The following is a 15,737-nucleotide window of genomic DNA, read 5'->3' as shown; positions in this document are numbered from 1 at the left end:
GCTCGAGCGACCCGGGAGGCGCCGAGGGAGCCGGCGAGGCCGGCGGGAGCGGCGGGGATTTGCTGGCGCTTTCTGCAGTGAAGGGGTCGCGGCGCGGGGCGGGGGGCGGGTAGGGGGAGTTGGGGATCTCGAGGAGCGCCGCGCTAGCGTCCGAAGGACAGGCTGGCTCCGCGCGCCGGCTCTCGCCCTCCCGAGAACTGGATGTGGGCAGCGGCGGCCGCAGAGACCTCGGGACCCCCGCGCAATGTGGCAATGGAAGGCGCAGGGTCTGACTCCCCGGCAGCAGCTGCGGCCGCAGCGGCAGCAGCGCCCGCCGTGTGAGCAGCAGCAGCAGCGGCAGCAGCAGCAACAGCAGCAGGTCTGTCAACCGGAGCCCCAGCCCGAACTGCCGGCGGCCAGCAGCGTCCTCGCCATCCGAGCGCCCGGGCGCGCCGGGAGCCCGCAGCGGCGGCAGCAGTGCGCCGGGCCGCCCGGGAAGCCTCGGTTCCCGCGGCGGCGGCGGCGGCGGCGGCGGCGGCAACATGGCCTCGGCTGGTAACGCCGCCGAGTCCCAGGACGGCGGCGGCGGCGGCAGCTGCAGCGGGGCCCCGGGTCGGCCGGCTGGCGGAGGGAGGCGCAGACGGACCGGGGGGCTGCGCCGCAACGCCGCGCTGGACCGGGACTATCTGCACCGGCCCAGCTACTGCGACGCCGCCTTCGCTCTGGAGCAGATTTCCAAGGTGCATTTCAGACTCTTCTCCTCTCCTCCCACTCTTCCCTCCTCTTCCTCTTTGGGATCACCCCCGCCACACACATACACACACACACACGCACGCGCGCACGCACGCACGCTAGCACTCACACACACCTCTCCAGGAAAAGAGGCAGACAAGTGGGGATTGAAAAATTCAAACCCTCCCTCCGGTCCTCGGAGGAAAGGGCTGTCTGAGGTCCGCAGGGGGTGGAGGGTGTGTGTGTGTGTGTGTGTGTGTGTGTACGTACGCGTGTGTACGCGCCCTCCCCGGCTTGCCTTTTCCGGAGCACTGGAAAGCGGTCCACAGTGGACCACCTCGAGGGCGGCCACAGCGCGGCACTGCCCAGTGCCCTCAACCCCAGAGAACCCTGCTCCCGCGCCCCAGCCCCTATTTGCAACCTAAACCCCTGTAATGCTGCCACATTTCTTAACATCTTGGAGGGGGAGGCGTAGTGGAGGGAGGCGGAGAGAGGAGGGGGGGAGGGAGCCGAAATAAAGGTGGTTTCCTTTTTTGGCAGCGGGTTTTGCTTTTGTTGAGCATGAAATCTCGGCCCCCTTAAAAATTATCCTTGGAAGAGGGCATCTCCCGTCTGCCTTTTTAGTTTTTGAGCCACCTCTTCTCAGAGCCTGGGGGGAAAGGGAAAGTTGTAAACAAATTGCCACCTTAAATCCGCGGTGCCGGTCCTGCCAAGCGGCCGGGTTCATTGTGTTTACGAGGCTCGCTGAAATGTGTGGAATCCGGGGAAGGCGAGCACCCAGACGGGGGCCCGCCGGGGCAGCGGCCAGCGCCGGGGAAACGCCGCCGCCGGGAGCAGCCACAGCCCAGCCAGGACCCCCGCCTGCGCCGGCCTGGGCCCTTTCCCTGTGCACTTGGCTACTTTTTACGTTTAACCAGATGGGAAGGGAGAGGAGGGAAAGATCCATGTGGCCGCCCTCTTCCGATCACAAATATTGTCGTAAGTTACAGATGGCTGCCCCACTTCCTAATTCAGCTCACACAGCGTCTCCCAACGCTTTGGAAATGCGTCGCGAGTGAGCTCCGGCGGCCGCGCTCACCACGTGGATCCCCACTTACTACCACGCCGGGCGGGGGTCAAGGTCGGGAAGCCCGCAATACATTTTTCACAGAGCGAGCTCGTCCCCCAGCCCCCTTCCCTGCGGGGGCACCCGGAGAGGGGTGAGGGATGGCCCTCGACTTGCGGGGAAGCGACCCGTGGTTTGCTGGTTCTTAAATGGTGGGCTCCAACGCAGACATTCCGCAGCCCCTCCCTTCCCAGCTCCCGTGTGAAGATTGCCTCTGTTGAGTGACTTCTCTCCTGTTTGCCTTGGCTTCCCCTTCCCTCTGTTCTTGCAGCCCTTCTCCCCAGCGCCCCCAAGACACCTTCGGGGAGGCTACGCGGGTCGTGCGTGGGGGCGCCCCTGCTGTCGCCAAGGTGCAGCTCCCACGCTGCATCCCGACTTTTATTTACGGCCAGGCCTCCCCACGCCGCTCGCGTTACCCCGGGCCAGCCTGGGATCCAGGCCCAAGGGCACCCCCACCTCCCCACGGCTGTCGCGGGTCCGCGGGCGGGTGCGCGCAAGCGGGCGTGGGCGCGCGGGCCGCGACTCCCCAGCGCTCACTCCTCCCTTCTGCTTCATCCTCAGGGGAAAGCTACTGGCCGGAAAGCGCCGCTGTGGCTGAGAGCGAAGTTTCAGAGACTCTTGTTTAAACTGGGCTGTTACATTCAAAAAAACTGCGGGAAGTTCTTGGTTGTGGGCCTCCTCATATTTGGGGCCTTCGCTGTGGGATTAAAGGCAGCTAATCTCGAAACCAACGTGGAGGAGCTGTGGGTGGAAGGTAAGAGACCCAGCGCCCGCCGCGGCGCCCTCTCGTCCCCCCAGCCCGGGCCCCTTTCCCTTCCTCCTTCCAACTGATAAAGATATTTGCCAGCATACACCTAGAGCCTTTCTGTGGCGAGCGAGAACCCCCTGCCCGCACCAGGGGGAATTGTTTATTGTTTGGGCGCCTGGCCGGGAGCCAGGCCCGCCCGACAAAGGCCGCGCTGTAATCTACTCGGGGCGCTGCGCTTTGCTAGGTGTTGTGGGAGAGAGTGGCGAGGGCGGGCCGGCGGGGGCGCGGGGCCCCTCCGCGGGCCGGACCACTCCGCGCGCCCGGGGGTCCCCGGGGCCTGCCGTCGCCGCCGCTCGCCTCTGCTGCGCCTGAGACGCTGCTGGGGGAAGGCCTGTCGGCTCCGGGCGCTCGTCCTCGGCGTCCTTCCCTCCCCCACCCCCACCCACCGCGTCCAAAGAGAAAGAAGCGGGGGGGTGCAGAGAGAGGCCACCCCTCCGGCTGGAAGGAGTGTGCGCGCCCCCGGCGGCCGCGGCCGCCGCGCGGGGGAGGGCGGGGGGCGGGCGCAGCGCGGGCCTGCGGAGGCGGCGGCGTGTGTGGTCCTGTTTTTGGACAGCTTTCAACTCTGGGGGAAAAAAACATTTGTCTCAAGGTACCAAAAAAAAAAAAAAAGTGGGGGTGGGGAGGAAAGGAATTGAAAAAAAAAACAGCAAAGCATAGACTGGAACGCATGTTTGCAAAGTAGATTAATGTTTCCTCGAGGGTGGGGGCTTTATAAATGGAATGATTTCGGGGCAGGGCTGCGTTTTGCAGGCTGAAAGAAGAAATGTGTTTTTTTAAGAACTCGGGTTTGGAGGGAGGGGCCACACAGGAGCTCTCCAAGGGGCTCTGCCAGTCTTTTATCCAACATTCTTCAATTTGGGGGTTCTTGAAGCCCTTTTTTTTTTTTTTTTAAACAGTTGTAAATTTAAAATAGATCCCCCTCGCCCATCGCGAAGGAAACATTTTACATTCTTTTGGTGATATGGGTTTTTTGGTTTTTGGTTGTTTTTTATTTTGTTTTGTTTTGTTTTGTTTTTTATTCTTTTTCTGGAAAGTAACAGTCTTGCTATTTGGAAATATTTTAACCCCTACATACTGCTTTTGGATATCTCTTACAATGAGATGGGAAGGAAGGATTGAGGTAATTATGTAGACATTTCAAACTAGAGAATCTGGAGCATTCCTAGTGAGAGCTACTTAACACAAAATTTGGAAGCCTAAGAGTTTTATGTGTGATGACGTCAGTGATCCCTTTCAGAATGCTGTTGGAAAACTAACCTTGGAGAATATTTTGTTAAGTTTACCTTGTTTGTGAAAATTCAGCTCTCAGTGTTTTGCAAGCATATGGTGGAGTCTTTAATTGAAAAGTGACAATTAAAATAATAGTCCAAATAATTAAGACCAGAAAACACCCTTGCCTTAAGTAGGTTGGTAATTTATACAAACTATTCCTTGGATTGAATCCGTGGGTTAATTTACCTCAGTTGAGCACTTCTGTGTCTTTGGTAGATAAGAGTTTTATTGAGCACCTATGATACATTAGCACCAAGTTTACTGAGTACCTATCATTCCCTAGCACTGTGCTAGGTACTGTAAGCGTCGCTGAAGTCTGTGAGACACTCCTTGTGCACAAAAGCTCGCAATTAGAAATACTGTAGTTCAGTGGGCTTGCAGTAAACTTGAGCTCACTGTTGAAGTGGGCCATGAAAGTCAAATGGGAAAAAAAGCTTCCATGGAAGTGATGAGGTAAATTAGGATGATGTGGAGAGAGAGAAGGAGGGAGGGATGTTGGGATAGGGAGTCCAACAGGCCCCAGCTGAGTGGAGGCTCCTGCTGTGGTGGGAATAGGATGCTATGACGCAGGTGTGCCCAGGACAATAGCGCTGTAGTTGGGAAATGATGTGATTGGCTAGACTGCGGGGAGCCACTGTAGATTCTAGGGGAGAGCAAGGGATGAGCTGAGGGGCTTCCCAGCTCTGTCTGTTCACTTTACACTAACTACTCAGACCAGCACATTTGTTAGTATCAGTGGTGATGACAGAAGATAATTTTTTGCTGTTTTGAGCAAGATTTTTTCAGTAGACCCAAGTGTAAAGAGAAATAATGTGATTTATTTTCTTAGCATTGTATATTTCTTGAAGCAACTGTGTTTCTGCATGAGACAATTCGTTTCAAGTCCTGGAAGGATGTGGCAGTCTCACCTGGGCTCTAGTTTAGTGAGAGAGTGTGAAGGAGTGACACCTCAGACAGGTGTCATTTTGCCAACTTTGGGCCTCAGTTATTTTTCTTCCCATTTCTGTTTTGGTAATTTCAGCGTGGCTCATGGATTCTTTAACCAAATGTTATTTAACTAAATGTTATTTGCTTAATACTATTACTTGCTGCTCAACTATCATTACTGTTTATTACCGATTTGCACATGCCTTACAACTCAGTAAGTAGTTATCTATTATTACACTTACTTTTTTATTTTCTATTTTTAATTTTATTTTATTTTCAGTGTTCCAAGATTCATTGTTTATGTACCACACCCAGGGCTTCATGCAATCCAGGCCCTCCTTAATACCCACCACCAGGCTCACCCATCCCAAAACCCTCCGTTTGTTTCTCAGAGTCCACAGTCTCTCATGGTTCATCTCCTCCTCCGATTTCCCCCAACTCACTTTTCCTTTCCTTATTTTTATGACATAATAGTATATGTGATGTGTTTACCTGTAATAACTGATTCATTATTCAACTTTACAAAAATGTCCACTTTGCCTTCTAATGACTGACGTCTACTTGGTCTCTTGTCATTCATTCATTCATATTCATTCACTGGGTGCTGGACTCTTCCCATGTAGAAGAAGCAATAGTTTCATAAATACAAGTAAACTCAACCAGGGTTTCACATGAGGCCATCATACCATTTTATAATTTTTTTAAACGATTTTATTTATTTATTTGACAGAGAGAAAGAAATCACAAGGAGGCAGAGAGGCAGGCAGAGAGAGAGGAGGAAGTAGGCGCCCCCGCCCCCCCCCCCCAAGCAGAGAGCCCGGTACAGGATCGAGCCCTGTATTGATCCCAGGACTCTGGGATCATGACCGGAGCTGAAGGCAGAGGCTTTAACCCACTGAGCCACCAAGGCGCCCCCCCCCCCATTTTAAAATTTTAACTTGAATTCAAAGAAGAGGTAACAAGTGAAGAGTTCTTGTTTATGATGTGTAGTGAGTGAGGTTAGTGTTCATATCAACAGTAGGTAGTGTAAGCATTTTTTTCAGGAGTTGGAATTTCCTTCTCTGAGTAGCAACTTGGAATGCAGGTTAATTGTGCTTTAATCTCTGATAAATTCTTCATCACTATCAGCAAAGAAGCTTGTTAGATGTTTTTTTCTTAAGGGAGACTATAAATGTTCTGAGCATAAACAAGGGTGCTTGCTACACTAAAGAAACCAAATGTATAGAGGTTGCCTATTTCTCTAGGTAAAAAGGAACAGACTGAGAAACCATAGGAAATTTTAAGGAGAGAGGAATGCTGAGGGACAGTTTGGGAAAATGTTTATTTACCCTGTGGTTTTTTTTTTTTTCCTTTTAAAGACATGCCACACACACTACATAGATAAATAGATAAAGGCAACTGGAAATGTGTGTATCTATGTATCTCTACACAAATACATGTATCTTGAACGGTGTGGGGTGTTTGGGGTGCCGACCTGTGCACAGTTGAAAATCCATGTGTATCTTTTGACTCTCCAAAACCCTAAATACTAATAGTCTATGTTGACTGGAAGCCTCACTGATAACATAACTAGTCAGTTAACACATATTTTGTATGTTACATGTATCAAATGCTGTATTCTTAGAATAGAGTTAGTTGAAGAAAAGAAAACATTATTGCAAAAATCAGGAGGAAGAAAAAATATATTTACAGTACTATACTGTATTTATTAAAGAAAATCTGCATATAAGTGGACCTGCACATTTCCAACCTGTGTTGTTCAACCGTGTTTATTTGTGTATCCATGTAGACTTACTACATATGTCCTTGTATTTGCCAAAATAAATGTCTTTTTAGTATACCCAGCAAATTAAGGGGGTCCACTTGATAGGCTGTATCATTGATTTGACTTTCAGCTTCGACATGCTGGAGAAATGTGGCTTTATAAAGGCAGTTTGAATACATTGGGCACATTGTGCAGACCAATATAAGCTAGAGGAAGGAAGATTCTCTTATATTTTTTTATCACATTGGTGATAAGAATTCTTTGACTCTGTCGTCAAAACGTTCATACAATGATGGCTGCGTTCACTGCAACAGCAACCGGTTTCTTTTAAGAAACTCAATATACATTGGGTACTAGCTCAGGTCTGAGGGTTATAGTATTTGCAAGTAAAAAATATCAAATGTAGCTCACTTGTGACTGGAGTCATGAGGTTCAGGAAAAGAGTTTGTGGAATGATGTACAGGACATCTGCAGTTACTGAAACACATGCCAGTGGCGGCAAGGTCAGGGAGAGACTAATTGTTCCTTAAATACAAAAATACCCCGTCAGCTCACGCTCTCTGTCTGCTCTGTGCCAGGCACTGCACACAGTTCCAGAGAGGTGTTGGTAAAAGGCCACAGTCTGTGCTCTCAGACTTCCACCCAGCAGGGGGCACACAGACCGGATTCAGGATGGCAGGAACACCTTCTAGGACAGCCTAGACAGGGAGGGACTGAGCCAGGCACCAGGGGTTGGAGAGTTGAGGGTGCTGGGGCATTCCAGGAGCAAGGCTCAGTGGACTGGGCTGTGGCCTCCAGGAGAACTCCCAAGTACTTGCCTCTGGTTGGAACTTCAGGTCACGGGTGGGGACCCCAGAGGCCTGGAAGGCCAAGCCGCGTGGCAGGAAGGTCACTGGTGTGTGCAGGCTATTTGGGTGAGTGGCTGCTAGCTCTCCCTCTTAGCCCTTCTTTGCCTGTTTCATTCTCTGTACTGGTGTATCTGGCCTCTAGGGCCCTCCCTGCTACTGGCATGCTTCACCTGGATTTCACCCTTCTGGGCACAGAATGGAAATAACTTGGTAATCTTGCCCTTTCTTGGTTGGCTTTTTCTTTTTGCTTAACACATTTATCCTCCTGTCCCGTTTAATATCTACCCCCACCCTCCAGCCCTGTCTCAGACACAAGTTCATTGTGACAGCTCTCCAGTGACAGAATGTTCATTTATCTCTTTGAGCATTTTTTCCCCCTCAAGCTTTGCCCAGCCCCTGGCTTCTTTTACTGCAAAGGGCCGTAATAGCCTTGAAATGAATCTATATTGCCTTATGTTTGGTTATTAACATCTCTGGAGGGCAAGCAAGAGAAGAGGACACAAGTTTTGACTTTCTTTTTTTTTTTTTTATAAGATTTTATTTATTTATTTGACAGACAGAGATCACAAGTAGGCAGAAAGGCTGGCAGAGAGAGAGGGGAAGAAGCAGGTTTCCTGCTGAGCAGAGAGCCCGATGCCCGATTGGATCCCAGGACCCTGGAATCATGACCTGAGCTGAAGGCAGAGGCTTTAACCCACTGAGCCACCCAGGCGCCCCTTGACTTTGTTTTTTTTTTTTTTGTAAGAAAAAATTTTAAAATGTTTTTAATGCCTGTTTGATGTTTATAAGTGTTCTCAAGTTTGTTCCTTGCTAGTATGATGCCTTCAGCGTTCTTGAACTCAGGCAGTTGTAGGAATACATGAACTTCACTATCCTTTCTTTCTGTTTAGAGCAAGTTTTCTAACTATGGACATTTTGCTGGATAATTCTGTTATGGGGGTTGCCCTATGCCTCTTAGGATGTTTAGCAGCAACCTTGAACTCTACCTACTAGATGCTAGTAGCAACTTCCCAGTTGTGACAACCAAAGATTTTTCTAGTCATTGCCAAATTGAGGGGGGAGAGAATGTACAAAATCACTCCAATTGAGAAGCCCTGGTTTCGATAATAGATTCCAATTGGAAGACTCATGCTGTGCAGAGGGAAGGCTTTTATTATGATGGACTTGTGACAGCAAAGGCACTGCCATAAGTGCAAAAGAATTTTCTTTAAGGTAATGCCCCCTCCCCACCTCTATATTTACTGGCCTAGGTAACTAATGGTAACTAATTTTTTCTATTCTAATAATTTAAGTTTGTTTTCTTAGAATTACATTAAGTGTCCAATTTAAAAAAAAGACAAAAAACAAAATCCAGCATGACAAGTTGACAGAGAGAAGGGCAAGCCATGGAAGAAAGAAAAAGCTGTATATTCTAATATTTTCTTCCTTTGGGTAATTTAATTTTGAAGGCAGACCTTGTTGTATTTCAAGAACAGTAAGGTGAAGGTTTAATATGAACGTGACTTTATAAAAAACAGGAAAAGACACCACTGGACTTAGTTCACATTGAAACAAGAGCTCCGTTTGGAAGCCTGTGCAGTGCATTAGCTCTTCCGTGGTCTAGGTCTCCTCCAGATGCTCCCGTCACAAACCTCCCCCCCACCCCCACCCCATGCCCTTCGGCAGCAGAGCCAAAGGCACACGGTAAGAGGCTGAGGTCTTGAGCTTGTATGGGCCCAGTGGGTTCTAACTTTACCTCCCCTTTTCAAAATTATCCCCCAGTTTCTGCTCTCTGGGGCTGTCCGTTTGGGGGCATTTCACAAGGGATAGAAAGACCTGCTGAAATGCAGCTCCTTTCTTCTCCTTGGTCCCCTGTGCACTTTGAAAAATTAAGATGTTTATCGGGTCAGATTGCAATAGTGGGTGCCCACGTGCAGGTGCAAGGAGTTGTGGTTTTGGAGAAAAATGACTGAAAAATCAACACCCAACAATAATTGCTTGAAAATACCAAATAGCCTCAGGTGCCTTCTTCCCAGGCCACCTGACCCTCCGGATCTCCCGTGACTCTTTACTGCCCACCATTCTTGACCCGCCGAAGGAGTGTCGAAGCGAGGTTGGGCGACGGGCTGTATCAGATACATGGACTGCTGCTTGGAGGCTCCAGAAGATGACAGCTTCCAGATGTACGAGCCGCCGGATCCATTTGTTTGGATTATGCACCACAGCTGATGGCGAGATTAACGCTGGCTGGACAAGCTATGGGAGATTTGTCTGGTTTCCACAATGCTGTGTTTATATTTCATTGGGATTTCTCCTTCAAAGCTGACCTCCCCGTGACCCCCAGAGCTCTGTCCACTCAGGCCAAGCTGTAACTTGTCTGCCCCTCTTCTCCTGATGTGTATGTGTGTGTGTGTATGGGGGTGGAGGGGTGGTGGTGGTCACAATTGTGCAGCGGAAGGGGCTGCTTTCATGGTTTACCATTCGCCCTTCCCCCCACCCCAGCTTCATGCCAGCTGTCTGCCCAGTTTTAGACCCAGAAGAGTGGTCTATTTTGTGGGGGTGGGAGGTAGGGAAGATGGAGGGGGCTTGATTTTGAAGGTCTTTTTAGCTTTGAAAACAAATACGGAAATATTTGAAAAGCATTATACAGGAGACCAGAGGCTGTTTTGCAGAAGTATAGTATTTTAGCTCAGCGCTAGTTTGATACTATTTTGAAAAAAGACACCCCTAAATAATCACCAGACCCGTGTGATCCTAATCCTATTTCCTTTGCCCTCGCTGGCTCCCAGAAGCTCTTCTACCTCCCTCCCCTTCCCCTCTCCCATCCTTCTTTCCCCTCACCTACTCCTAAACTGCCCTAATCATTTCCTCCCAGTGGATCTCTGGAGTTACTAGTGTGAAATCTGAAATGGTAGTAAATCTGGTTAATCACAAACTGACAGGAGGGAATTAGAAAATGTATTCTTTCAAACCAGCTGTGGGAGATACCACATGCAAAGCTGCCGTTTGCATCCTTGGCGTTCTTATCTTAGTACGGGTTGGTTCCCCGACCTTACTCTTTGATGGGGTCTTGTCAGCAGAAGATGCACTTCCCCTATTGAAGAGCCATGGCATTTTTTTGGACTTTTGAGGTGCCTTAGAATTCACCGACAGATGGAGTGTGAAATTCGTCTTGGTCCCCTGTGTTTAACGTGTTGTGTGAAATACAGAAGAACTGTATAAAGGGCTAAATGCCCTTTAGCATTCCTTGAGATGCTAAGTAAAATGTAAACTGAGACATTCTAACCCAGGCACCATACTTCAGGTTCTCCCTGCATGGAACTCCCTCCAAAGGCAAAAGGAACACCGAAGAGGACAGAGTTCCTTATTCAGATTGTGGCTGACTTTGCCACATTAGATGGACCATCCACATGAGAGGTCCGAGAGCAGATGGTTTTGCTCATGAAGACGCTTCCAGCGGTACATAAGGAGGAAACTCCTTGGGATTTTCTTAGTGGGAACCCTCCTTGACCACACAGCTATCATCAGGGTCATCAAGAAATAAGCACTTTTTTTACTTGTTCTCCACTCCCAAACTCTGAATTTGGGTCCTTCGTGATAAAACCTATTGGATTTGTTTCCCTTAAACTGGATTTAGGGTTGTTGTTGTTTTTTCCTTTATATGGTAATACCTATTTTTCTACTTGTGTGTATCTCTAGGTTTGACATGAATAATTCCATCTTCCAAAACAGTAGAATGCTGCCACTGAGAAACCTTGACTGTTGTAGAGAAAGATATGGGAAAGATGCATTCTGTCCCCAGTCCCTTCAAGACTATGACTATTTTGTTGTATTTGGGTTTATAGCATAGTTGGAAAAACTATGTGTTAGGGAAACTGTTGTTGGCGGGCAGTCAGGTATCTGCGAATGAATGACAACTTTGTTGTTGGAGAGATGTATCATGTGGAGGTAGGACCTTATTTCTAGAAACCCAGGTGTAAGTTGGCCCAAATCGTCCACACAGCTTGTGGGTCCCACAGTACCACTGGTGAGGTGTGGTGAGGTGAGGCTAGTGAGAAGCAAGTACCACCACACAAGCTTGATGTCTTGTCGTTAAGATAAATGAAAAGAATCAGTTTCCCCAGTTTATCAACCAGAATAGTTTTCAGTTACTGATGAAATGTGTATAAAAGTAAGCAAAAGGAACTAGAAGTGGGCTTTGTGAAGTCAATGTGCACGATTTTTTTCCCCTTAAATCATTGCTTAAGGGCTTCTGGCCCCTAGCTCAGGAATCCTGCCCAAAAATGCCAGATGTATTACACAGTCAAGTACTGCAATGTAAACACTGCTCTGTGCCATGAGGCAGGGTGGTCCGCTTCTATTAAAGAAGAGCCAGAGACCAGGAGGGGCCGAGAGGTATGCCCTGGGCTCTACAGCGGCCGGCAGTGGTCATGGTGTTTGGGCTTTTGTCGGCACAGTCAAGATTTGGAACTACAAAAACCTAGAGGAATTAATACTTTTTACTGGCAAACAAAAGCCACTTGAATTGGGATGCCAAAGAGAGCAAGATGTGGCTTGGATCATGTTGCCTCACTGGGTCAGATAAATTGATAAAATGTTGAACAGGATGGGGAGGGGCTGATAGGAACTGAGCTGTTGTTTTCCCAGTAGCATCTGGGAAAAAGCGTCACCCTTTTCATCTGCTGTGAGTTAAAGGGCAAGGGGGTGAAGCAAGAGGAGGAGCAGCTTCTCCCACCACGCTCTCCTGGATCTGAGAAAACCTCCTGGGTCGGTGTCCCTTCTGTGTGTACACCTAAGCTAGGGCACAGAGCTGTCCAGACCTGTGGTAGCGCTGGGGGGCCAGCCCAAGATATATTACAGATATATTATATAGATATGTTATATCTATATAGATATATTATATAGATGTATCATAAGATAAGTTATAAAGAAATGGCCTTCCAGTTGGCTCCCAGTGTCTAGATTTCAGTAAAACATCTACTAATGATGATCCTTGGAAGGTAAGAGCGTTGGGCCGCCCCTCCAGTCAGACATGTTTCTATAGTGCTGCCGTCAATTTGAGGAAATTGGACTGCCTACACATTATCTGTATGTCCAAATAATCTAGTACTAAGCAGTCCTTAAACTGACTAAATTGAGGGTTTTTAAACATTAATATGAAGGTATTTTGTGAGTTAGGAGGAAATGGGGTTTCAATTTGAACTTGGGAAATTGTTTAAACAACCTGCAATAATATTATCCCGATTTTAGAGATCCATACTTCAGAGGGCTCTGAGAACATTGCTTTTAGAAACAGTGATGGTAAAAATGGGAATTTTTGAGATTAAGGAGAATGTAGGCTTCTTGACTCTCTCCCAGCACTTTTGTTTTTCTGTTTTGAATTCTCCCATTTCCCCACCCCCATTCCCTGATTTCCTTAGCTCCTTTAGGGGAGAAACTAGAAAACTTCACAAAATAGACACAGTGTCTTTTTAAATAGAAGTTTTCTAAGTATAACAAAAGAATTTTCGCTTGCTGCCTAAGAAATTATTTCTTTCCTCTTACCTGATTTTTCCCCCATGCTTTTTTTGCATTGTTGTAGTAACTTTAAAAACAATAAATATGATGCCATCATTTTAGTCCACACATGATCCAGAAAAAAAAATTGCACATGTTTAATACCTTGCTTAATTGCAAACAAAGCCTGCAATTTGAGAGAATTGGGATTAGGGCTAAATATCTATTAACTGCTCTTTCTAGAGATTTGGGGAATAGGATGACCCTTTTTTTCTTTTTCTTTTTTTCTTTTTTCTTTCTTTTTTTTTTTTTTTTTAAATAGGCTACAGTTTCACATGGCTCCCAAAAGAAATCTCTCTCCCTTTTTGTTTCCCACACCAATTGATTTATCATTTTGCTTGCAAGCAGATCCAGAATGTTAGGGCAAGAACACACTCACTTTTTTCTCGTAACTTTTTTGTTGCGGACCGAAACCAGTTGACTTGAATAAATTTTTCTGAGGCCTGAATGTAGCCAGCAACGTGGAAAAATCTTGCCATTCAGGGCCGTCTGAATGTACATTTCAGCCACACAGTAAGCTGCATTGGTAGGCACTGGAGTGCTAAATACAACCATTTTTCGCAGCAGCGAGTTAGACAGGTGATTAGCATAATTAGCACCGAGCAGCCATACATATGGTAATGCTGAGTGTGTAAATGCCAGCTGCGGTGTAAAATTTATGTCAGGGGTCGGCAGGGCTGTGCGAAAGTATTGTGTTCCAGCTGCAGGTCAGGGCCGCCAAAGCTTACCTCCTTTTCTCTTGTTGGTGAATGCGCCAAACAGAAGGGAAAGACAGAAATATAACAGACACGGCTTTGACGGGACAGCCCAGTTCTGTGCAAGAGGGACTGTTCTATAAAACACACACACACACCCTCGCACACCCTTGCAGAAATCCCACTGCTTTCTCTATAAATTGTGTTTGCTTCGTGCAGGGAGCCCATGAGCGACAGCCAGGATGCGGGTTTGGGTAGGTAAAAGGGCCAAGTGATTTCTTGGGAGGCAAAGTTTCCGTCACTGAGTTTTGAAAAGGAGTTAAGAGTAGGTCCTCTGGCTTAGGCCGATCTCTTACTACCCACCCTCCACTCCCATCCCCCATTGTTTTCCTTCAAATAAATGGGACCCTCCGCCCCCCAACATGGGATAGGACTATGATATAAGGTTCCAACAGCGCAGCTCTTTTCCCAAATTGCTTGACTGGTTTTAGCAAAGGACTACAAGTTTCTTTGTGTTGTGTTTCTGGGGCAGCTCGGCTACTACTACGCTCACCGCCACTGTCAGACCCATTTCGGTAGGGCTCTTGCTTGACAGGAGAACCGTCTTGAATGGCCCACGCCCTTGGAAATGCATGATGGGGGAATTTATGGCTGTTCCGAGGTCATGCATTTTGCACTCCAAGCGCTTCTCCTGTCATTTTGCACTCCAAGCGCTTCTCCTGTCGCCTTTTTCAGTTGGTGGCTGTAAGGAATGGTGGTGGTGACAGAACAGAGTTCACACCATGCTGACCTGGTGATGAAACTTCCTCCCAGCCCCAGGGGGTCCTTATGCATAAACCCCTAATCCAGCTAATCCTGATGGCAACAGAATCCCCCGAGGGTAGCTCCGGGTGAGGGTGTGGGAGATAAAGCGGCCGGCGTGATGTTCCTTGGCCCTGGCCTGCCTGTGGAGGTGGGGATTCTCATTGTTTTCGCCCCTGTGCAGCTCCAGGAGGAGGCCCAGGCTGGATAATGGCAAAAAGACTGTCCAGAGCAGAAAGGTGATGTCAGCCCCGCAGCAGCTAGGAGAAGGGAGCTGGGGTTAATGTTACTCAGCGGCCTGAATGCTGGGGTAGAGAGCCCCGCCACCATGCAAGCACTTGGCTTTTGTTGTAGTGGTTGGGTTGTGTGGTTTTTGTTGTTTGTTTTTTTTAATGAAGACTTTAGGAGGCCTTAACTAAGAATTTAGGACTTGATCACAGCACTAATGTCGTGGCTTCTTGGGCCGGCACTGCCTCTGACTAAGCTGCTCTCCTTCTGCCTCTCCCAGGCTAGCGGCTCCTGCAGAAAGAAAGGACTTAGGTTTGCATCTACTTGCTTGTGGGCTTGAGCATTCAGGTGACATCACTGTAGGGCCTGGGGCAGTTCACAGTGGGCAAGCGCACAGCTAGGGACAGAGCAGAGCTCCATTCTGGACGCTCCATTCTGGACGCCAGCTCCATGCTGGACGCCAGGAACAGCCTTGAGTCTGCAGCTGCGACTTCTCGTGGCCTGGCTTTGGTGGGGTTGTCCGCAGCCCTCATTTGCCACAGCAGTAAGTGACTGGGGAAGAATGGGTCTCCCGATAGACTCAGTGTCCTCTTGGGAGCCGGTGGCCTTGGAGAGCGAGAATACCAAGTGGGGGGAGCTGTGGCAGGCGGCAGGTCTGGGGTGGGTACAGTGCTGGGCTGACCTGATCGTGTCCGACAGGGTGAGTGGGCAGCTTCAGGGAAAGCCATTCAGAGAAGCAGCCTGGGCGGTAACAGATGGCACCACAAACAGCTGGTATGGGGGCTTGTGGTGGGGGGGGCATGCTCAGGCCTGCTACCTCTTCTACTGAGTTCCGCCCTCCTTACCACCCCCCTCCGCCCTCCCCTCCTCCCCTCCTGCCCTAGGCTGCCCCTGGGGAGGTGTGGGGATGTGTCCTGCTCTTGTCTTGTTTTCGTGGTTTTCACTCACTGGGCTCACTTCATGAAGGCAAATTCTCTTTGGGCTATCTGATTCTAGCATTTTCCCATGGCAACACCCAAGGGCACAATCCCACGAGGTGAAA

At 48.8% G+C, this 15,737-nt stretch overlaps 1 protein-coding gene across 6 annotated transcripts in view; it reads left to right on the top strand.

The window, feature by feature from the left end:
* Positions 1–15,737, top strand: part of PTCH1 (patched 1) — a 70,487-nt gene that overhangs the window by 7,625 nt on the left and 47,125 nt on the right. For 2 of the 6 annotated variants that reach the window (XM_045086110.1, XM_004777398.2), the window contains exons 1-2: positions 522–719; positions 2,378–2,570. In XM_045086110.1, coding sequence (XP_044942045.1) covers positions 522–719; positions 2,378–2,570 — 391 coding nt within the window. The other 4 variants (XM_004777396.3, XM_004777397.3, XM_004777395.3 and 1 more) reach the window with 4 other exon arrangements.

This window comes from Mustela putorius, unplaced genomic scaffold (genome assembly GCF_011764305.1).
Source record: "Mustela putorius furo isolate JIRA1106 unplaced genomic scaffold, ASM1176430v1.1 tig00000876_pilon_pilon_pilon, whole genome shotgun sequence".
NCBI lineage: Eukaryota > Metazoa > Chordata > Mammalia > Carnivora > Mustelidae > Mustela > Mustela putorius.
This window is presented reverse-complemented; position numbering and strand designations above follow the sequence as displayed.